Below are 21,978 nucleotides of genomic sequence, written 5' to 3' on the forward strand. Positions count from 1 at the left end.
TGGCGCTCCGTAAATAAGTCGCTCAGTGGGTATTGCGTCTCCATCTCCAGAACATGTCCCCAAACCAAAAGCAATTCTGCATTTCCCCAGTATTGATGGCATATTGACTTGACAGAGATCAAGCACCTAATCGAGTATACGACCGGCCTCGCAGGCCGCGCAGAAAACAACGACTTTCCGGCGTTCAGACTTCGATATACACGACATGGAACTGGACAGCCCCCCTCTCTCCACCTTGCTGGTTTTGTGCGCGATGGCGTGCGATGCCTTTCAGAGCAGAGAATGAAAGAGGACACCTTTTCTTGTGTTCGCCTCCTCATTGAAGTCGTACGCCGCGCCTGCCTGATGAGGGCTAGAAATGGTAAAATTAAATGATTCTGTACTATCTCGTATTCTGGTCGCTGTCAGATTCCACGGACAACGAAGGCCAGACAAACCCGAAGCCAAGCCAATGTATCATATTGAGACCCTGGGCCTGATTCTAGAACCATGTCGACTATCTTGCCGCAGGCAAAAGCTTTGTTCGTCGGGCCCCGCCCGTTGCTCGCCGCCGACGCCGCCGCAGAGGGCACCAGAGGCGCAGAGTACTGATTCTTGGTTTATGTCTATGGAGCAGGTGCGCAACTCCCCTTTCAGTTTCTGGCCCACAGAATATCCCCGGATGTATTAGTGGATGTGTTTATTCGTCCAGAACGATCCAACGAAAGCACATGGTAGCGCCACTCACGATGCTCTGTCCGCTTTTGCATTTCTCCCCCACACTTTCGCCGCAGGGGAGAGACGCTTGTCTACTTTGGTCCATTGTCGTGTGCTTCTTGTATATTGCTCGCGTGCATTGAATGTCGTGCTTCCGCCTACCGGAGACGCTCCGTGCGGTCTCGAGCTTGCCGGTCCCTGGTGGCAGGCTGGCCAGTCGTCTTCTCTGTGTCTGATTCCTCATTGGCGGTTCGTCTACGACTCCTATGCCTCATCCATTGCAGCCTTTTGGTCCTAGATAGCTCCTGCAGTACTTCTATTTCCCGTCATATAAATTAAAAAGGCTTGTTTCTTCCTGTTCCCGTCTGCCCCCTCTCGTGGTTCCTTGATCGTCCCCAATCTCTTTTCATTCTTTTATCCTTGAGTGTGCCGGTTTTCATTGTCTCTTTCTCCGCATTACAGGAGAAACCCGTCATATATTCCCTTTATTTTTATTATGTTTGTGCTCATTACCCATACCCCTCTGACAATCCTTGAGAATCATCCAACCCCAAACAGACAAACATAAAAACGAAGGATTCCAAAAGTCTTGGCATTTGGCCCACTTACACCAATACGTCCAAATAGAGTCAAACAGGACAAAATTAACGAAAATGCGTCCAACGAGGCTATAACAAAACGACGAGGCTTGAGAAACATACAAAGCCGTTCTGACCTCGAATATAACTCAACCGAGACAGCGAGAGAAAAAACCTACCCGGCACAATCCTGTGTCGTATCAAAAGCGCTCGCTTTAGGACCGTCCTTTAGTCTGGATTCTTGGGGATCAGACCCTCACTTTGATACCACGATTGCCACAACCGAGCAACATGTCGCCTCGGCAGAACACCTGCTGAGATCTTGGTCCTGGTCTGAACCTGGCATTTGTCGCAGAAAATGATACGGGAAAGAAACTGAATGACGGCGTCGCGCAAAAATGGTTGCAAAAAGAGATTGTTAAGAGACGCATAAAAAGGCAGGCACGACCAAGTAGCACGTGGGCCAATGCGGCCCAGCTCGTGGACCACGCCTTCCCCAGCAAGACAAGACAGCAGCAACCTCTTTCCCACGTCGTGGTCGCTTCTGATCATCGATCGTCGCTTCTTTCCCGCCGCGTGCATTTGCATCGTTCCTTCCGCTGTCAGTTTTCTGAACATTGGTCACTCCTTCCCTCATAGTCTTGGCAGCAGAACATTTCTCCTGACATTTGACATTTGACATTTGACATTTGACTTTCGATTTTCTTTTGTCTCCCGTCTTTTTATCCCTTGTCTTCTGTCCCTTATACCTCCTCGAGCCCACTTACACCGTCATCTTTCTTTTCGTCCCGTGTCACAATGACCTTCCCCAGTTTGATTACCATGTCTCCGGCTTCTTGACAATATGAAGACCGCCACTACTCCTGGCTAAAAAGGGCCAACCTGTCAGTTGAAAAGGGTGCCTTTTGTCCCTTTTTTTTACGTTGTTCCTTTGTAGTTCACGTCGTTTCTTTTTTCCATATCCTCCTCGTCAATCCGCAATGGTCTCGTTATCACGGACTTGTGCCGTTTTCGGGACCATGGCAGGGTTGGCTACGGCAGCCGACCTTGCCAGCTATGTGTTGCCACTGGTGAGTTGTGCCGGGCTTCTCTCTACTTTTCTCCCTTCAGACACACCCCATAACCAAAGCTATTCATGTCCTTTAGATTGGCACAGAGGCCGGCGGAAACACCTTCCCCGGTGTTTCGGAACCCTTTGGCATGGTCAAGCTTGGCCCGGACATGGACACCGGTCCTGATGCCACTGGGTCAAGTTACTCGGGCTATGTCCCAGGTGCCGCCTTTTTTACTGGTTTCAGTATGCTACATGAGAGTGGAACAGGCGGTGCTCCAAAATATGGCGTCGTCTCGCAGATGCCCATCACGGGCATCCCCGTGGAAAATCCGCTCCTGCGTCACGCCGATGCCCGTGGCGCCGTGGCCGACGAAGCCAGTCCGGGCTCCTACAAAGCCACCATGGCCTCGGGTATTGTCGTTGAGCTTGCCGCCTCGTCGCGTGCAGGACTCTACCAATATACATTTCCCAACAGCACCAGCGGCACCAACAGCATTATTGTCGACGTGTCACATTTTTTGCCGGCCCCCGACCGTGCCTACCTGAGCCAGCACTACCTCGGCGGCAACATTTCTGCCTCCGCCAAGCCTGACGGCAGTAGTCTCCAGTACCAAGGCGCCGGCACCTACAACAATGGCTGGAATCTGTCACCCGCTTGGACTGTCTTCTTTTGTGGCTACTTTGATAGCCCGGGCACGGTGCAGACGTTTGTCGGCACCAGCAGCACTGGTAGCACAATACATCAGTTTCCTGCGGCAAGCACCGTGGACACATCACCGAACCGCCTCGGTGCCGTCTTTTCCTTCAATTCGACAAGTACGAACACTGTCACGTCTCGCGTCGGTGTCTCCTTTATGTCAACTGCCCAGGCCTGCAGCAACGTCAACAGCCAAGTGCCGCCGGGCACCAACCGGACGGCCCTGGAGGCACAGACCCGAGCCGCCTGGAATGACCAGGTGCTTAGCAAAATCACGACAACGGATAGAGACAATACCACGCGGCTGCAGCTGTTGTACTCGTCCTTGTACCACATGTTTCTGCTCCCGCAGAACAAGACGGGCGAAAACCCCTTGTGGACCTCGTCGGAGCCCTACTACGACGACGTTTTTACTCTCTGGGATTTGGTAGGTGAAATTTGACAGCTCTTTTTGTCATATGTAAGGTAAAAAAAATAGCCTCTGACGTCGACAGTTTCGCTGTACAACTGCCTTGTTCCACGTTCTCCAGCCGACCATGTACGAAGAGTTCATCCGGTCGCTGGTCGACATCTGGCGCCACGAGGGCTTCATGCCGGACGCCCGCTCGTCGTTTTTCAACGGCGTTACTCAGGGTGGGTCGAACGCCGACAACGTTTTGGCCGATGCCTACGTTAAGGGCGTGCGCGGTAGCATCAATTGGTACGATGCCTATGCTGCCATGGTGACCAACGCCGAGACCGTGCCGGTCAACAACAACGACCCGCGCGACCCGACCGGCTCAACAAAGGAGGGCCGCGGCGCCTTACTGGACTGGCACAACTACGGTTTCATCACGCGGTCCTATGGTCGGTCCGTCACACGTGCGGTCGAGTACTCCGTCAACGACTTTTCGCTTTACCAGGTTGCCTCGGGCCTGGGCAATGCCAAGGACGCCAGCAAGTACCTTGATCGGTCACGCAACTGGCGCAAGCACTGGAACCCATCGGCGGCATCGCTCGGCTTCTCTGGGTTTCTGGTACCACGGACAAAGACCTCATTTATTCAGCAAGATCCTCTCTTATGCGGCGGATGCTACTGGGCAGACGATTGTACGTGCAGCAGTCCCGGTATTCTAGTTGGATTGTGTACTAACTGGGGTGCAGACTACGAGGCTCTTTCGTGGGAGTACTCGTTCAACGCCCATCACGACATGAAGGCTCTTGTTAACTACTCAGGTGGCGACACCACCTTCTCTAACCGACTGGCCATGATGTTTGTCCCTGGCCAGCGGCCCATTGGTTCGGAACAGTTTAACAATACTATCTTCAACCCGGGCAACGAACCCAGCTTCACCACCCCTTACCTCTTCAACTTTGTTGGCCGCCAGGACCTCTCTGTTCAGTACAGCCGTGCTGCTGCCGACACCTACTACCAGCCAACCGCAGGGGGTCTGCCGGGAAACAGCGACGCCGGCGCCATGGAATCATGGGTCCTTTGGTCCATGACCGGCTTGTACCCGATCACCGGACAGACCACGTTCCTTATTGGCTCGCCCTGGTTCCACAACCTCACCATCAGTCTCGGTGGCGGCAAGACCTTGCAAATCACTTCGACCAACGTCACCACCACCACCTCTTCATCACAGGCTATCTTCGTTCAGTCCCTCAAGGTCAACGGCCAACCGTGGAACCGGTCCTGGCTCACCTATGATGACATCTTCGCCAACGGCGGCCGCCTCGATTTTGTCCTCGGCCCCCGGCCCTCCAACTGGTCCACCGATGGCAGTCCGCCGCCCAGCCCGGCTACCGAGGACGTAGTGCCGCCACCGTTGGTGCTACCATCCGTCGTTGAGCAGGACCGCTTTCGTTGGCGCGTTGAGCGGCCGGTGCTGGCGAGTCTGGTTAGTGCTGTGAGCGCTACTCTGGTCATCTCTGCCGTGTACCTCTGCCTTCGGCGTCGCCGCTCGCAGTCGTTGGGCAAGGGCCAAGCACACCAGATACCTACTACGGAGGTACCACCTCCATCACCACCACAAGGAGTGAAGTCTAAGCTTTTAGGATTGCAGCCCCGGATGCTTCAACTGCCAGCGATGGCATTTAAACAGCTGAGACGGGATCCTTTCGGGTCCGCAAGAGCAACCGATGTGGCCGTCAATGAAGCAGCCGTTACAACGGCGCCAGCTGTGAAAGTAATAGCAACGACTGTCTCTGTTCAAGCAATCGATTATTTTAGTGTCTCGGACGGCCAACGGACCGATCGCTGTGACGATGATGCCCCCAAATCCAGGGGCGAGGCTGAGGTAGCATCTCCTGTGGTGCGTCAGCCGGCACATGCGATGGGCCTTGATGCTGTTTGATACGGATTTTTCGGTATATTTTCTCTCTCCTTCTTTCGCACATAGTTGGAAATATATTTATCAGCAGTACATGTCGGATTGAGCGTTTCCTCTTCTCAATTATTTTCTGTTTTAGTTCCTTGCTCTTCGCACTGGAGTTGCGGTCCTTGCTCGAAATCCTCAGCAGTTTGACCGACGCATGAGATACCCATACATTAGACAGTCTTTATCGTTTTCTAGAGCCACAAAATAAATAAACATCAGTCTTTATATTTCGAAATCCAATACTCGTTTGTGCCCGTGCGTTTGTTTTGCACTTGTACTGTATTATTGCGGACGGTGTGGCAGCTGTGCATATAGCGCTCTGAGACCCCGCTAGCCGGTTAACCCCAACTGAGCTTTGGTACTTACACGGCCACATCTCTCAACGTCACGCCGAGCGGAGACGTCCGATCACGCTCCGTGCTTCTTGACAAAGCCAAAACACAATTTTGAGCTCGTTTCAAAATGTCGAACCGTTCTCGCCAGCGCCTGTTCACGGCAGTGCTGCAAACATCCGCTGTTACAGCCAGCCCAGGACCTTTTGGCCGGCGATTGTTCTCCCTGTCCGCTCATCGGAGGGCGGACTTTGCCCATGCAGTGCGTCACGTTCGAGCGTCTGTCGTCTCGTCTTCTTATTGACAATTTGTTGACTGACACGCATGCAAAGGTCATTGGCGGCGGCGTCGTCGGCCTCGCCGTAGCACGTGCCCTGGCGGAGCGGGCAGCAGCGGTCGCGCCTTCCTCGTCTGCATCGCCGGCATCGTCGGTGCTCCTGCTCGAACGCCACAACACCGTCGGTACCGAAACCTCTGCCCGCAACAGTGAGGTCATCCACGCCGGCCTTTACTACGGCGCCGACTCCCTCAAAACCCAGCTCTGCATCCGCGGCCGGCAGCTGCTGTACGCCTTTTGCGACCAGTACGGCGTGGCCCACCGTCGCACCGGCAAGTGGATTGTGGCCCAGACGCCCGGCCAGCGCGCGTCCCTCGAGAGGATCTATGCCTTTGGCCAGGCCTACCACGACCGCGACGCCGTTCCTCTGCGCTGGGTCGGGGCCGCCGAGGCCAAGGCGCGCGAGCCCGCGGTGCGTGCGGAGACGGGCGTGCTCGAGAGCCTGGCGACGGGCATCGTCGACAGCCACGGCCTGATGCAGACGCTGCTGGGGCTGTTTGAGCAGGCAGGCGGCGTGCTGGCACCCGGGTCGTCCGTTGTGAAGATTACGCCGCTGCCGCCGGTCGGCAGTGCCAGTGCCTCCCGGCAGCCAGGCGACGGCGGCTGGCAGCTGCACGTCAAGACGTCGTCGGCGACGGACGCCGAAGAGACAGTCGTGACGGCCGAGACGATTGTCAATGCCGCCGGCCTTGGCGCTGCTGCTGTGCACAACATGATTACGCAGCGAAACGGCGCGGCCGACAAACCAGAGCCCATGACGCTCTACTACGCAAAGGGCAACTACTTTTCCTACGCCCACAGCCAGCCGCGCGTGTCGACGCTCGTGTACCCAGCCCCGGAGCCGGGGCTCGCTGGTCTCGGCACACATCTGACGCTCGATCTGGCCGGCCGTATCCGGTTTGGGCCCGACGTCGAGTGGGTGGACGACCCGACCGACCTGGCTGTCAACGCGCAGCAGCTGCCCCGGGCCATTGAGGCCATCAAGACCTACCTGCCGGGCATCGACCCAGCAGCGCTGCAGCCCGACTATGCCGGTATGCGGCCGAAGCTGGTCAGCGCGGGCCAGGGGGCGGCCGACTTTGTTGTCCGTAGCGAGCCGGGCTACCGTGGTTGGGTCAACTTGCTGGGCATTGAGAGTCCCGGGTTGACGAGCAGTCTGGCGATTGGAGAGATGGTGGAGAAGATGGTCTATTCAAACTGAGGCGGAAAGAGGTATGATGTCGATACGACTGACTCATTCGAGATTATAGTAGATGTATTTTAATGACCTCAATATTTTGGTGACAATAAAACCATAGCCGAGTTGTGACAACAGTGTGGCCTCTGATCATGAAGCGGAACGATACTGACCAACAAAAGAAGAAAATATACAAGGCAAACGAGATATGCAACCAAAAAAAAAGAGATGCCATTCAAAGAAGAAGATCCTGAGGTTAGAATAAACCATAGATGAAACAGACAAAACGCCAGTTTGTGCAGCCTATGTCCCGTGGAAGGGGGCTGTCCCATGTTGCAATCCCCATAGCAAGCAAACCATCAGAAATAAAGAAGCGAGGTGGCAGAAAAGATCGAAAAAGAGCAAACAAAAGAGAATATCAAAAATAGGAAAGAAAGAACCAGAACGCCCCAACGGTGTACCTAACAGAAAACCCCCTCGTTACCGCATCGTCACACTCGGATAGAACATCCGGCTCTTGATGTTGACCCGGAACTCGTAGATGCCACCCTCAGTTCCGACATACCTAGGACGGTTAGGGACTGCAACGAAATGACAAAACAAAAACAAAGAAGAAAGGGGAGGGAACAAAGACTCACAGGATACTCCCATCCTCGCTCCAGGCAAGGCCGGCTGTGTGGCCGTCCTTTTGCTCTGTCGGGCCAGGCTCCCGAGCGCGCCGCGCCGTCGGAATGTTCGAGTCCCACGCCAGCAGGCTCGACGAGTTGAGCACCGTGTCGGGCAGCGGCAGCGGCAGCGCGTTTCGGTTGGCCCGCCGGGTCGAATTCGGTATGCCGCCAAACGCGCGGTTGGTCGTCGTCGCCGCCGTCGCCGGAGTTGTGGCGGCGGGCGGCTGGTCACCGAGCTGGTACGCATGCAGAATATCCATCGTCCGGCTGTTGCTTACGTCGTCTTGACCCCCGATACCGCCGCTGCCGTCGCCGCTGCCCCAGAGCGGATCCCGTTGCCGTGTCGTCGAAGTCGCGGCGTCGCGGGTCGTGAAGGTATTGTCGTCGCTGCCCGAATCGTCGTTTTCGACGCCGGCAGCGAATGCGCTGGCGCGTTGCGCGGCTTGAAGCAGTCCGGTCGGCGCCGGCGCCAGCCAGCGGCGCTCCACATCGGCCGCATCCCGGGCGTTGCGCAAATTCCGCAGGCTGCCGAGAATGTCGTTGACTGCCATGGTCACATTCTCATTCTGCTCGCGCGTCCGTGCGGCGCTCCGGGCGCGGCTGTTGCTGGTGCCGGTCCGGATGTTAATGATACCGCTGGCGGTGTTGCGGGTGCTCGCCAAGCTGCCGCTGCCGCTGCCGCTGGCCATAGCGCTGCTGTTGTCAGCACCCGACGACATGCCTCGCGAGCCCAGTGACGGCCGTGACCGAAGCAGCCACGCCGCCCGGCGTCCAAAGTCGGACGTGTCTCGGTCACGATCCCGGTCGCGCTGATCCCGGCCCAGCAGTGCCTGCTGTTCGCGCAGCAAACGTTGCCGCCGCAGCATGCTCTGCATACTGCGGAGGTTCTGTGCATCGCCGGACGACGTCGGCATGTGGTACCAGTCCAGCGCGTCCCGAATGCGCATGGCTTGCTCGCTCGAGGTCATGTCGTAGTCGTTTGCCGACGGACTGGCGGATTCGTTCAAGGTGTTGCTCATCGTGCTGTCTCCGCCGCCCGCATTGCCAGAGCCGCCAGCGCCCTGCTGACCTGTGCGTCTACGCTGGCGCTCTTCCTCAAACTCGTCGTTGCGGATGACCTCGTTAATGTTCACGTGCTCATAAGCGTCGTCGTCGCACAACTGGAGGATCTGTCGAGACACGAAGCCGTTGCGCACGTCGGCGACACCCACCGACCCGTGGTCCTCGCTCCACGCCAAAAGGTCGTAGGGGCCAGGACAAAAGGACATTTCGCGCACGGCACCCGAGTCCACGTTGGGATTCGACGAGTTGAAGCAGGCCACCAAGCTTGTGTTCGGGTTGGCGAGCGTGCTCGTCTCGTAGACATGGATCACACCGTACTGTGTCGCGACGGCTAGATACCGGCCCGTATTCGAGAAACACGCCGCAAAGCTGCCGCGGTGGACACTGGTGTCGACCCGGCTTTGGCCGCGCAGGTGATGCTTGGCCAGCAGCTTCCACTCGTAGTGCTTTGCCGGCGTCGTCTGTGCCTCGCCGCGGGCGAGACGGTTGGAGCCGCCAATCTGCTTTTCCACGCGCTCGTGGATGTAAAGATACGGGTCATCACTGACGGCCACCAGCAACCGGCCGTCGGGCGAGATGACGGCGCGGTTAACGCAGTCGGGGTATTCCAGCACATCGAGCTCCTCGGCGGTCTCCAAGTTGACAAGCGTGACCTGCTTGTCGTTGTTGGAGAGGGCGGCGATCGGGCACGAGTAGGCGCCCGGCCACAGCGGCACAAAGCTCGACGGGGTCCATATCGTGATGCAGTTGACACGGTCCGTGCCAAACTTTTGGCTCTTGGCCACCAGCCGCGACGGTACGGTTACCAGCAATGCCGCGTCGGTCATGCGCATGTCAAAGTCGTCGTATTCCTCGTCGTCCATTCCCGGTTCGTTGTCATCGTTGTCGCTGTCGTTGTCGTTGTTTTCGTTATTCTCAAGGTCGTGGTTGTGGTCGTGGTCCATGCGGTGTGGGTGCTGGGTCAGCCTGTCCTGGCTGCTCCCCTCGACCGCGCCGCCCCTGCTCTCCGCTGTCGATCCAGCAGCCGCGCCATCGCTGCTCTCCCTGCGTCCCCGTCCTGGTCCGATAGCACTCGGCGACTGGGAGCTAGAAGCGCCCCGCGTCGCATTTACCCGGATGGCGACAAACTCGCCCTCTTCACCTCCACAGCAGACCCAGCCCTGTCGAGCCACGAGGCATCGCGGAGAGAACTCGAGCTCGGCAATCGTTTCCGATTTTCGAGTCGCGGTGTCGAACTCTTGGATGTGCAGGTTTCCGATGCCAGCCGGGAAGTAGACGGTGTCGTTGACGGCGCCAATGAGAGATCGCAGCTGCCAGTGACTAGATAAAGCGCAAGGGTCAGTTTCTACGAACAGACTGTATCGCTGGCTTCCAAAAGCCAGAGGTGACGCACATTGGATTGATGCGGGCACGATAGTGTCGTCTAGGCTCCCGGCAAATCAGGGCTTCGGTCGGATAGCACCTATCGTTTCGCTGAGGTTAGCACAGATGGCTCGATTGCGAGCGGATGGATTATCACCGCCGTCGACGACTCTGTCTGTGGACCATCCCCCAAGACATACGCAGTCTCGTCTTTCACATCCCCCACGGCCATGGCAGTCGAAGTCGTCGGTGGTCAATAGCAGAACAGGGACAAGGTGGTGCGACATCCACCAGCAAAGGAGGAAGCGCAGTTGCGACGGGGGTGGCCCAGATACGGGCCGAGCGAAGAAAGGTAATCGGCAGTCGCAGGATTCGATGGCAACGCGACGCCGCAGCGGCTAATGCGTCCGTGGCACCGGGGGGATGGTGTGGTTCGTGTGGTTGGTGTTGTCGTGATCAAAGTCGACGTTTGAAGGCGCGGATCGTCGTCGATTGTATCACAGCAATCAGGGGCGTCCTCGCAGCGAGAGTCGACGTTGGTCGACCGATTCGTTTGATCTTTGTACAATCAAAGGACAGATGTCGGTGGAAATGAGACGAGGCGCGGCGGTCGTGTGCAGAGGGGGATGCAGTTTGATGACTATGTCTCTCAATTTGCGACGACGATGAATTACAGACGAAAGGCCGCGAGATGACGTTCAGCAAGGAGCCAGCTGTAGTTTCCTTTGCGGAGGCAGCAGGCGCCGTACCGGGCTGCAAAGCGGCACTGTGTGCTCTGTAATTGGCGGGCAGGTGCGCCGCGCTGGCCACTGTGCGAACGGGATAGTGGATCGTGCGCCTTGGCGACGAGGCTGAAATCCCATGAAATCCACCCTACGCTGCTGGGGAAGGCGCTGGCCTGTTTGCGCACTGTATTACACTGTGTTGCAATCAACGCCAAAGCACGAGTTGCAAAGTGTAACAGAACAAGGACGCACCGCGGTATCAACCATCAAGTACAGACATTGCAGCATCAGTGCGTCTCCATCTCTGGGAGCCACGGCGTGCGAGGCATGCGCGAGCAAAACGTTACAGCAGCATTGTCTGCCGGTTTTCGCTCATAGTGAAGGCGGTGAGTTATGTTTCGGTGGGGTGCTCTTTCCCTTCTTTTGGCCTTCCTGTCCTAGCACAGCCCAGCTTTGGCACCTTCCTCCTCCGGCCCGGAACCCCAGCTTAATCTGTATTTTTTTGCGGCCCAGCTCGCTCCTGCTCCAATGGACCTCGGTCGCGAGTAAAAAGCGGCAACAGCTCGGTCTCGGTCTTATTCCTTCCTGCCGCTTTCGACCGCTTGCTCTGGCTGGTCCACGTAAAGCCGACGAGGTCATTGGTAAGCCCTGGTACGGAGTAGTAGAGAGTCACAATGCTGGCTGTTTGTGTGCTTCCTGAGAAGAGCAGCGTGGACACAATCAAGAAAGATAGACATTGTGGGTGTGCTTTGAGCGTCCTTTGGGGGAGCATTTTGCATTCTCAGGCCATCGCTCCTTCCTCACATCCCGCTTAGACCCGGAACATAGTCACGTGTGCTACATTTGGCGAATGCACGTGACCTTTCTACCGCTTTAGGCGTCTGTGGCAACCGGAAAAGTGGAGCTTGTCGCTCTAGCGGGCGACCAGCAGCCAATAGGATTCAGCGCCTGTGACTGGCCCAGCACCTTCTCGAATTTTTCAGAGAGCAGGGGCAATGAAAAAAAGGAAAAGAAGCGGCCGAAAAAAAGCTCTTCCATAAAATCTTCCATCCTCTCTCCAGGTCCCCTCTGCCCACACCATTTCTTCATCATTTTCTCACGTTATACCCCACGGTGCATCTTTTCCCGACTCACCTCTTCTGCGCAGTCTCCTCCGTTGTCGTCCAAGTTGTCTTGAGTGGTCTCTGTTGTATCTTGTTTTTTTCTTTTTTCTTTCTTCTACACATCCGACATCATGTTGGCCGCTCGTTTCTCCAGAGCCGTGAGTACCTTGTCCCATTCTCCCAGCTGCAATTCCGACGACCTGAGCCCTCCGCTAACCGGCACAGCTTCCCCGGGCATCCTCCGTGGCCACACGCCCGGCGGCGATGCGCGCCAGCGCCTTCCGTCCTGCCTTTGCTCGCTTCGAGTCGACCGGCACCGAGGAGAAGGTCAAGGGCGCCGTCATCGGTATCGATCTCGGCACCACCAACTCGGCCGTTGCCATCATGGAGGGCAAGGTCCCCAAGATCATTGAAAACGCCGAGGGTGCCCGCACCACCCCCTCCGTCGTCGCCTTCTCCGAGGACGGCGAGCGGTTAGTCGGTGTCGCGGCCAAGCGCCAGGCCGTCGTCAACCCCGAAAACACCCTGTTCGCCACGAAGCGGTTGATTGGCCGCAAGTTCAAGGACGCCGAGGTCCAGCGTGACCTGAAGGAGGTCCCGTACAAGATTGTCCAGCACACCAACGGCGACGCCTGGGTCGCTGCCCGCGGCAAGAACTACTCGCCCTCGCAAGTCGGCGGCTTTGTTCTGCAGAAGATGAAGGAGACCGCCGAGTCCTACCTCAGCAAGCCCGTCAAGAACGCCGTCGTCACCGTCCCCGCCTACTTCAACGACTCCCAGCGCCAGGCCACCAAGGACGCCGGCCAGATCGCCGGCCTCAACGTCCTGCGCGTCGTCAACGAGCCCACTGCTGCGGCCCTGGCCTACGGTCTGGAGAAGGAGGCCGACCGCGTCATTGCCGTCTACGATCTGGGCGGTGGCACCTTCGATATCTCCGTCCTGGAGATCCAGAGCGGCGTCTTCGAGGTCAAGTCGACCAACGGCGACACCCACCTGGGTGGTGAGGATTTCGACATCACGCTGGTCCGCCACCTGGTTGACCAGTTCAAGAAGGACTCCGGCCTGGACCTGTCGGGCGACCGCATGGCCATCCAGCGCATTCGCGAGGCCGCCGAGAAGGCCAAGATCGAGCTGTCGTCGTCGCAGCAGACCGACATCAACCTGCCCTTCATCACGGCCGACGCCTCGGGCCCCAAGCACATCAACACCAAGCTGACCCGCGCGCAGCTCGAGAAGATGATGGACCCGCTCATCACCCGCACCATTGAGCCCGTGCGCAAGGCCCTCAAGGACGCCAACCTGCAGGCCAAGGACATCCAGGAGGTCATCCTGGTCGGTGGCATGACCCGCATGCCCAAGGTGTCTGAGTCCGTCAAGGGCATCTTCGGCCGCGAGCCCGCCAAGTCGGTCAACCCCGACGAGGCCGTCGCCATCGGCGCCGCCATCCAGGGTGCCGTCCTGTCGGGTGAGGTCACGGACCTGCTGCTGCTGGACGTGACGCCGCTGTCCCTGGGCATCGAGACCCTGGGCGGTGTGTTCACCCGTCTGATCAACCGCAACACCACCATCCCCACCAAGAAGTCGCAAGTCTTTTCGACGGCCGCCGACTTCCAAACTGCCGTGGAGATCAAGGTCTACCAGGGCGAGCGCGAGCTTGTCAAGGACAACAAGCTGCTGGGCAACTTCCAGCTGGTCGGCATCCCGCCGGCCCACCGCGGCGTGCCCCAGATCGAGGTGACGTTTGACATTGACGCCGACTCGATTGTGCACGTGCACGCCAAGGACAAGTCCACGAACAAGGACCAGTCCATCACGATTGCCTCGGGCTCGGGTCTGTCGGACTCGGAGATCCAGCGCATGGTGGACGAGTCGGAGCAGTACGCCGAGCAGGACAAGGTGCGCAAGGACGCCATTGAGGCGTCGAACCGCGCCGACAGCATCCTGACGGACACCGAGAAGGCCCTGACCGACCACGCCGACAAGCTGGACAAGACCGAGTCGGACCAGTTGCGCGAGAAGATCACTGAGCTCCGCGAGTACATCTCCAAGAGCCAGGCCGGCGAGGGCGATGCCACCGCCGAGGACATCAAGGCCAAGGTCGACGAGCTGCAGAACGCCTCGCTGAACCTGCTGGACAAGGTCCACCGCGCCCGCGGCGAGGACCAGCCCCAGGAGGAGCAGAAGCCCGAGGGCGAGAAGAAGGACGAGACCAAGCAGTAAATGTAGGGCGAAACAGCCCGACAGCCAGACAGGACGAGCTCGGCATCGCCAGCGACAACAAATCAAAAAAAGCAAAACAAGTCACAAAAAAACAATTTGGGACGAGGAAACCAAAAAGAAATGATGGGCCTGGGAATCCTTTTTTGAATTTTTAGCGCAATCTGTGGTTTTATAGATTTTCCCCCGATGTTCTTCCATTTCATTTTATCTCCACCATCAAACCTCTCTTCATCTCCGTCAGCTCCACCATCTTTCACATCTCTCTCCATGTATCTCCTCTCTGTACTCTATACATTCATGATTTCATTGTTATACCATTTTGAATCTCGTTTTTCTCTTGAGAGCATATGTTGTGGACGAGTCTCGTGTGGTCTGGATCGACGTTTTGTCTGCCAGACGCACGACACGTTGGGACGGAACGGACAACGAGGTCAGGCACAATAGGCGGGACAACGCGGCGTTTACGAGCATTTAAAACAAAGTTGTTTACGTTTGTTTTATGTTTCTCATTAGGAACAGACAGAGGCAAGACACAAAGTTGAAAAGCCTGGGCAGTGCAGCGCATGCTCTTCTTTCCCTTGTCGTTTTTTACTTTGATCCACCATGTCTAGCAAGCTTGACCGGCTTGCGGTCATCTATTTACATATAAACATAATAGACATATCCCCACTCATTCTTAAGGTACCCGTAAGGATAATGCTTTGCCTTTTCGTGCCGTAGAAATCTGGGGAAAAAAAGTATGTTTTTAATGACGAAGAAAATATAAGAGTCGTAGAAACACAATCATTGTCTTATCTCTTGAAACCGAACCAGCCACGCTTTTGCGGCTGTTCCTGCTGGGTTGGCGGCGCGCCCGAGGCCGCTGGTGCCGCCTGCTGGTTGCTCTCGGTCTTGACAGCTGCTGCAGCACCACTGCCCGCCTTGCTCGGGTAGTCAATGTAGTTCCATGCAATGTCGAGGAAGATGGGCTTGACGGGCACGGCCTGTATCCGCGGCGGGTAGGACACAATGTTGTCGAGGTCGACGGCGCCCGGCGGGTACTCGCCGAGCGTCTCGGACAGGGCCAGCGCGCCGGCCTTGCTGGCCGCAGCGCCACCAGCCGCTGGCTGCTGTTTCTCAATGTCGACCAATGCACGAGTCCGCTGGAGCTCGGCCTGCAGCAGGGCCTGCAGGAAGGCGACGTCGTCGGCCGAGACGTGGATGCTGCGCAGCGGCGAGTCCTGTGTCTGGCCGCTGCCCGTCGCCTTGCGCGCACCACCGGTGGCGGCCTTGGTGAGGACCGGGGCCGCGGCATCCGCCTGGTCGTGGGCGTACTTGACGAGGGCCAGGGCGTTGGCCGCATGGCCGGCCAGCGTGTGCGAGCGGGCAATGGCGAGCGACTTGAGGGCGACAAAGTACTTGGCGGTCGCGTCGAGCTGCTCGGCCAGCTCCACGTCGGCGGCGACACCGGGCAGCTCCTTGACGGTCTCGAGGCTCTGGAGCGTGCCGTCGTAGAGGACAAGCTTCTCCTTGAGGCGCGCCAGCAGGCGACCAGGGGCTTCGGGGCGCGCCACGGCCGGCTTGCCCTTGGCCTTTCTTGTGACGACGGGGGCCGACTGCACGACGGCGCCGTCGTGCGGACCCGTCAGGACACGGTTGCGGCCGATGCGGTCGCTGATCATCTCGTAGTTGGCGGCGGTGCGCGCAATGTACAGGAGCTGCACATTGGGGTCGCTCTGGGGAATGCCCTCGTTGCGCAGGTCGTCGATGGCGGCCTTGGTGGCGTCGACGGCGTCCTGGCTGACGGTCAGCACGTCGTCGTAGGCGGCCGCCTTGTCCTTGGGGGCCATGCGGGCGCCGCCGGCCACCAGCTGCGCCTCGAGGCGTGCCTTGGCCAGGTCCAGCGCGGCCCACGCCGAGGCAATGGCGGCGTCCTCGATCTTGACCTCGTGCGACCGCCACGTCAGCGTGCGCGTCGAGGCCACGACGCCACCCACAGTCCCTGGCGCAGCCGCCTCGAGGCTCTCGATGCCGTCGGCCGTGGCGGCCGTCTTGGGCTGCAAAATGGCCGGGTCGATCTGGTTGACAGAGGCGACGAGCGCAGACGTGTCCGGCGTGGCGGCGACGCTCTTGGCAGACAGGAGGGCCTCGCGTGCGACGATGGGGATGGGCTTGGAGCGCGGCATCTTGAGCTGGTAGGCGGCGTACCGCAGCGACGGCTCAACGGTCTCGGCGAGCAGGTCGCGGAAGATGTCGGCGCGGGTGGGCGAGGCGGATGAGAGGGCACTGTAGATGGCCCAGACGGCGGCGTAGTTGGCCAAGCACAGCTCCCAGGCCTGCTTCTCGAACGCGGCGGCGCCCCGGAGCATGGCGGCATAGGCACGCGCCTCCAGACGGTCAACGTCGCTGGCGCCGCTGGCATCGTCCTGCAGCAGATCCGACAGGCCGGCGGCGTACTTGGCGGCCTTGTCGAGACGCGAGACGATGTGCGAGCGGGTGTGGCCGGTGATGCCTTTTTTGTTGGAGGCATGGGCTGCCTTCATGGCCATGGCCTGGGCGAAAGCGCGCTCGGCCGTGAGCAGTTGGAGTCGTGCGTAGCTGAGCAGTTAGTCAAGAGTCGAACAGCCCCCCTCACCCCCCCAAAAAACAGAGAATACACACCTCACGTCTGCAGCCACCTGCTCGGCCGTGATGTTGTTCGCATTGTGGTTGTATTTGCCCCGATGCCGGGTGGCCACGCGCAGCTTTTTCCGGATATTCAGCAGACGGTGCGCCAGCTGTGTGCGGTAGGTGCTGTAGTCGCCGTACAGCAGGGCCTTGTCTCTGGACGAGACCACAAACTGTGTGATGTCCATGGTGTGGTCGTCCTCTTTGCTATTTCCTCTCTGTCGTCCGCCGTCTTCCTCTCGCCCCTCGTGACAATCGCCAGGCCGGAGCAGAGAGTGAGGCCGTCGGCGTGCGTCCTCGGTCGTCCACAGCGGATCGAGCGTGCGGCTTGTCGTCGTATGGTCTGCGAGGGCGGTGTGGCCGGTCGAGAGTCTTGAGAGACGTGTGCTGTCCCGTTCTCCTATTTTCTATTTTGCTGCTTCCTGTTTGTCGTCTGCCAAATGTGTGGGGTTGATATCGACAGCGTGTAAATTTGCTAGCACCGTTTTTTCCTTTCGTTTGGCAGCAGCGAGTCTCGTGCCCCACCTTCTGAGAACGCTTCTGTGCGCCTGTCGCTCCTGCCCAAAGAGCCCATAATCGCAAAACGACGACGTCCAGTGGGTCGCACCCGCCGTCCGCTAAAGCGTTGCACAGAGGGAAGGCACGGATCATTCATTGGCCGCTCCGGCGCAAAAGCTCCAGTAATTCGTAGCTTGGGCACCTGCCATCAATGCACCTGCCAAGCAGACCATAACATCGGACCACTTTCCCATCGAAAAAATGTTAGTATGAACGTCCATCTGTAGATACTTCCATTCCGCCTGCGAGCCCACCATTTGCCGCCAAACAACACCACAGCCTGACACAACCACACGTTTCGAGCTGGGCTCTACGACAGTCGACTGCGGTGCAGAACAAACCGTGCACCCAGGCAAATCTCTTCGTCTTTCCATTGCCACGCGGAGCTTTATTTATATGCACATGCTAAAGTGAGGCTTCACGTTTTTCGTCGCCAGCAATTCCACGCAGCTTGCTTTTGCTCTGTTGCTCTGCACCGGCTGGGCTTCTCGACCGACCAGCAGACCCAAGTGGCATTGGGCTTCTTCGGAATACGTCTCGACCTGCCCATAATGTGTCCATAGCCTGCTCGCCACCCGACAACCGTCCTCCCATCTCACGGCATACACGCCGCCATCTTGCCACTTTGCCGACGACGGCCGCTTCAACCTGATGCCGCTGCTCGACCGCACAGCGGCGGGGCTGGAGCCGGCCGGGCTCCAGCGGCTGCTGCCCAACGTGTCAAAAGCCAGCGGCACGTCGCCTGGTACCCTGCAGGCCCTGTTGTCACAGCGAGGAATGCACGGATCCGATCCGCGAGACGGCTATTTCGACATGTACACTCCAGAGCTGTCCCAGGTCGAGCCACTCAATGCCTCGGCCTTTTTGCTCGACTTCCTGTACCCAAAGGGCACCTTGACCTTTGTCCGGAGGCTGTCCAGAGCCACAGACCGCCGTGGCCGGGCAGACAGCTCAACCACCGCACCCACATCCACCACGAATCCTACGCAGACCGCAAATTCCCCACGAAAACCAGCACCGATACGACACTTTCGATCCCTCCTCTCCTCCTCTGCGGCGGTATCCGATGGCGCCCAGGTCCAGAGCCATCCAACGGCTGCGGCTGATTACGCTTCTCACAGAGCCGCGGATCTGTTTCGCAGCGACGTTGGCGGTCTGGCTCGGGCACCTCGCGAGGACCAGGGTGCCGTTCTTGTCGACCTGACGCAACTCCTCCAGCTGCGGCCGACAGCCACCGACCACGACGCCTTTGAGCGGGTGTGGGACCTGTACAGCCGGCTGGACGACGGGCCGCAAAAGACGGCGGTGAACCGCGCGGCCCTGCAGTTTCTGACGCCGTCCAAGCGGCCGACGGAAGCACACAGGGTCCTTCGTCTCTTTGAAACGATTGACCCGTCGCAGTGGGACGCCGCCACTGTCGCCGCGGCCATCAACACCCAGCTGCGCCTCCGAAACCGGACGGAAGCTCTCGCCATCTTCCAGCGCAGCACGACCACGGGTGCTTGGGCAGACGGCGCAGCACCCGGGCTCGACCTGCTGATCGCTAATGCACTCAAGACGCTCTCGTGGGACGCCATCTCGGCCGCGTGGAGCGTCTACAAGAAGAAGACCGGGCGGGTCAAGGCCGAGGAGCCGCTGCTCACGGCCGTTGTTGAGCTGCTGGGCCTGCAGGACAAGATGCAGATGTTCGCCGAGTTTATCGATATGGCGGCCCAGAAAACACAGAAGCCGGAGCAGCCAGAGCTCTCAGAGTCGCCTGAACAGCTCGCGGCCCTCGAGCTGGCTGAGCACAACACCGACCCGGCCGAGCGCCTGGACCTCGAGTCCCTCAAAGAGGCATTCAAGGCCATTCTCGAGGCCTCGCTGAACCGCCTCGATCCGGACGCCGCCTTGCCCCTCGTGCGGTCTCTGACAAACCCGCGTGTCCTCGAGAACTTCATCCAGGTCCTCATCAACAACAAGCGCTTCGACTTGGCAGCACAGGCCTATGCGGAGTACCGCGTCATGCCCAAGTTCCGGCCGCACACGTCCACCCTCGCCGACATGGTGCGCCACGTCTACTACCCACACAACGCTCGCGGCATGGAGGAGGTGCTCAAGGACTGGTACAACGCCAAGGGCCGCCTCAGCTTCTGGGGCTACCAAAAGTACCTCGCCTTTTACGCGTCCCGCGGCGACGTCACGTCCGTCTACCGCCTGTGGGACGAGTTCACCACTGTCTATCCCACGGCCATTGCGAGCGCCCAAGACACCTTTGCCCACCTGCTCAAAGTGCACGCCGTGCGCGGCGACCTGGCCCAGGTCGAGCAGGTCTTCGCCGAGACGTCGGACAAGTACAACGTGAAGCCCAACATTATCTGCTGGAACATCCGTCTGCACGTCTATGTCGAGCGCGGCGACTATGCCAAGGCCATGCAGATCTTCGAGGACCTCTGCGAGGCTGTCGCGCCGGACGACTACAGTTTCAGCACCATCATGTCGATTGTCGGCGGCCGCGGCGATCTCGAGCTCGTCTCGGACCTGTATTGGCTGGCCCAGCAGTGCGGCGTGAAAATCACCGAGGCCATCATCGACCCCATTGTCGAGGCCTACTGCCAAAACGAGCGCTACGACGACGCCGAGCGCCTCTGCGTCACCACCACGCGCGACGGCACCGTCGGCAGCAAGCCGTACACGGCGCTCTGGAACACGCTGCTGCACCACCACGCGCTCCGCCACGACCTGGTCGCCGTCAACCGCATCCTCAACGTCATGACCCGCCTCCACGTCAAGTACGACGGCAACACCTACAGCGCCCTGCTCTTTGCCCTGGCGCAGTGCCGCCAGCCCCGCCGCGCCGTCGAGCTTCTGCGCACCGCCCAGGAGGACGGCATCTTCCGTCCCGAGGCGCATCACTACACCCTGCTCATGATGGCCTACATTCGCAGCAAACAGCCCCACCGCGCCCTGCAGGTCAACCGCCTCATGCACCACATGGGCTTCCAGCGCTCCAGCCAGCAGGTCCAGATGGTCATCAAGGCCTTTAGCCAGTGGCAGGACTTCCCCAAGGGCGACGCGCCCGCCGAGGGCGGCCTGAGCGCCACCGAGCGCCGCGATCTGTTTGCCAAGGCGCTGCGCGAGTTCCAGCGCTCGCTCCATGTGCAGGACCGCCGGGACGCGTCCATGCCGTCGCGCGCCAAGGAGGCCGTCGGCCGCGACGCCGCACGCATGCACCTCGGCGCCGTCCGCCGCTTCTCGTTTGTCCTCTTCATGCTGCTGCAGGCGCGCGACTTTGCCGGTGTCGAAGAGGTGATGCAGCTGTACAAGTCCATTGCGCCCGCCGACGAGCACCAGCAGCCCCTGCCGCTGAAGCTGTGCAACGCGCTCATGCTGTCCGACTACTACGAGGGCCGTTTCGACCGCGTCAAGGAGATGTGGCAGAACATCCTGGCCCGCACCCAGGAGGTCAGCCGCCCGCAAACCTTCGAGACGACGCGCCTCGAGTCCATCCTCGGCCACGCCAAGGGTGACCATGTTGCGACTGGCATGCCGGCCGCCCCTGCCGCCCGCCAGGAGTCGAAGGAAGACCGGCCCGTGGTCGCCGGGTTGCGGTACGGCCTAACGGACCCGCTCAAGACCATGCAGCGCCTGTACGCTGCGCAGCGGGACCCGGAGGGGCTGATGAACCTCGTCAACAACGACGCCCTCGCCAATGGCTTCTTGCTCGACAACAAGAACTGGAACCACTATGTGCAGCACCTCGCCCGCCTCGGCCGCACGCGTGAGGCCTTTGCCGTCTGCGAAGAACAGCTCATGGGCCAGTGGAGCGGCTTTGCTCCTCTCCGTGCCCTCCATCGCCTGCGAGGGGATGGGGACGGCAGCCCGTCTGGCAGGAAACAGCAAGCACAACAGCCCCTGTCGTCCTCACTGCCGCAGACACAGGGCAGGGTACCATCGGAATCTCCCGAGGCGCGGGATGCAGTCTCCGACGGCAACGCCGGCACCAACGAACAAGACATGAACAAGACGGGCAGCGCCAGCCCACGCATGTCGCGCCTGAAGCGCATCCGCGAGAGCGCCACCCGCTACAACCGCCCCATGACCTACACCTTCATGGTCCTGGCCAAGGCGTACCTGGAGCTCGAGCAGATGGCCGTGTGGTCGTCGGCCGCCGAGCGGCAGTTCCACGAGCTGGGCGCCAAGAGCCCGCGCACGGTGCATGCGGTGCGGACCATGGTGCGCATGAACTCGCGCATCGAGGGGCGTGTGTTTGGCGGCAGTGACAATGTGGCCACCGACGTGGGCATCTTTCCACCAGCGGACATGGACCCTGCGCCGTCGGAGTCGGCGCAGGATAGTCGACAGCAACTCGCCTCGCAACGCGTCTTATGATATAATATCTCGTCATGAAACGAGTCAACAAT

At 59.2% G+C, this 21,978-nt stretch overlaps 6 protein-coding genes across 6 annotated transcripts; 5 read left to right on the forward strand and 1 right to left on the reverse strand.

Annotated features, from left to right (window-relative positions):
- Positions 1 to 2,254: 2,254 nt before the first annotated feature.
- Positions 2,255 to 5,361, forward strand: SPSK_03005 (glucosyll hydrolase, family 92 protein; the record flags this gene model as incomplete). The annotated part of the gene is made up of 3 exons (XM_016729850.1): positions 2,255 to 2,344; positions 2,421 to 3,452; positions 3,520 to 5,361. 3 exons carry the CDS (start codon positions 2,255 to 2,257, stop codon positions 5,359 to 5,361), a joined length of 2,964 nt encoding a protein of 987 aa, XP_016585022.1.
- Positions 5,362 to 5,847: 486 nt separating this feature from the next.
- SPSK_03357 (uncharacterized protein) lies at positions 5,848 to 7,255 on the forward strand (the record flags this gene model as incomplete). Its single annotated transcript, XM_016730195.1, has 2 exons — positions 5,848 to 5,901; positions 5,981 to 7,255. 2 exons carry the CDS (start codon positions 5,848 to 5,850, stop codon positions 7,253 to 7,255), a joined length of 1,329 nt encoding a protein of 442 aa, XP_016585023.1.
- A 456-nt stretch (positions 7,256 to 7,711) lies between these two features.
- Positions 7,712 to 10,555, reverse strand: SPSK_03029 (uncharacterized protein; the record flags this gene model as incomplete). Its single annotated transcript, XM_016729873.1, has 3 exons — positions 7,712 to 7,796; positions 7,870 to 10,281; positions 10,524 to 10,555. 3 exons carry the CDS (start codon positions 10,553 to 10,555, stop codon positions 7,712 to 7,714), a joined length of 2,529 nt encoding a protein of 842 aa, XP_016585024.1.
- A 1,727-nt stretch (positions 10,556 to 12,282) lies between these two features.
- Positions 12,283 to 14,371, forward strand: SPSK_03148 (molecular chaperone DnaK; the record flags this gene model as incomplete). Its single annotated transcript, XM_016729989.1, has 2 exons — positions 12,283 to 12,309; positions 12,377 to 14,371. The coding sequence occupies 2 exons, from the start codon at positions 12,283 to 12,285 to the stop codon at positions 14,369 to 14,371; spliced, it is 2,022 nt and encodes a 673-aa protein (XP_016585025.1).
- Positions 14,372 to 14,974: 603 nt separating this feature from the next.
- On the forward strand, positions 14,975 to 17,394 carry SPSK_03084 (uncharacterized protein; the record flags this gene model as incomplete). The annotated part of the gene is made up of 4 exons (XM_016729925.1): positions 14,975 to 15,001; positions 15,139 to 16,612; positions 16,652 to 16,940; positions 17,001 to 17,394. 4 exons carry the CDS (start codon positions 14,975 to 14,977, stop codon positions 17,392 to 17,394), a joined length of 2,184 nt encoding a protein of 727 aa, XP_016585026.1.
- An 832-nt stretch (positions 17,395 to 18,226) lies between these two features.
- On the forward strand, positions 18,227 to 21,946 carry SPSK_02964 (uncharacterized protein; the record flags this gene model as incomplete). The annotated part of the gene is made up of 1 exon (XM_016729810.1): positions 18,227 to 21,946. One exon carries the CDS (start codon positions 18,227 to 18,229, stop codon positions 21,944 to 21,946), a length of 3,720 nt encoding a protein of 1,239 aa, XP_016585027.1.
- Between the last annotated feature and the right edge of the window lie 32 nt (positions 21,947 to 21,978).

The sequence above is a fragment of the Sporothrix schenckii genome (genome assembly GCF_000961545.1).
Source record: "Sporothrix schenckii 1099-18 chromosome Unknown Cont47, whole genome shotgun sequence".
NCBI classification, from domain to species: domain Eukaryota; kingdom Fungi; phylum Ascomycota; class Sordariomycetes; order Ophiostomatales; family Ophiostomataceae; genus Sporothrix; species Sporothrix schenckii.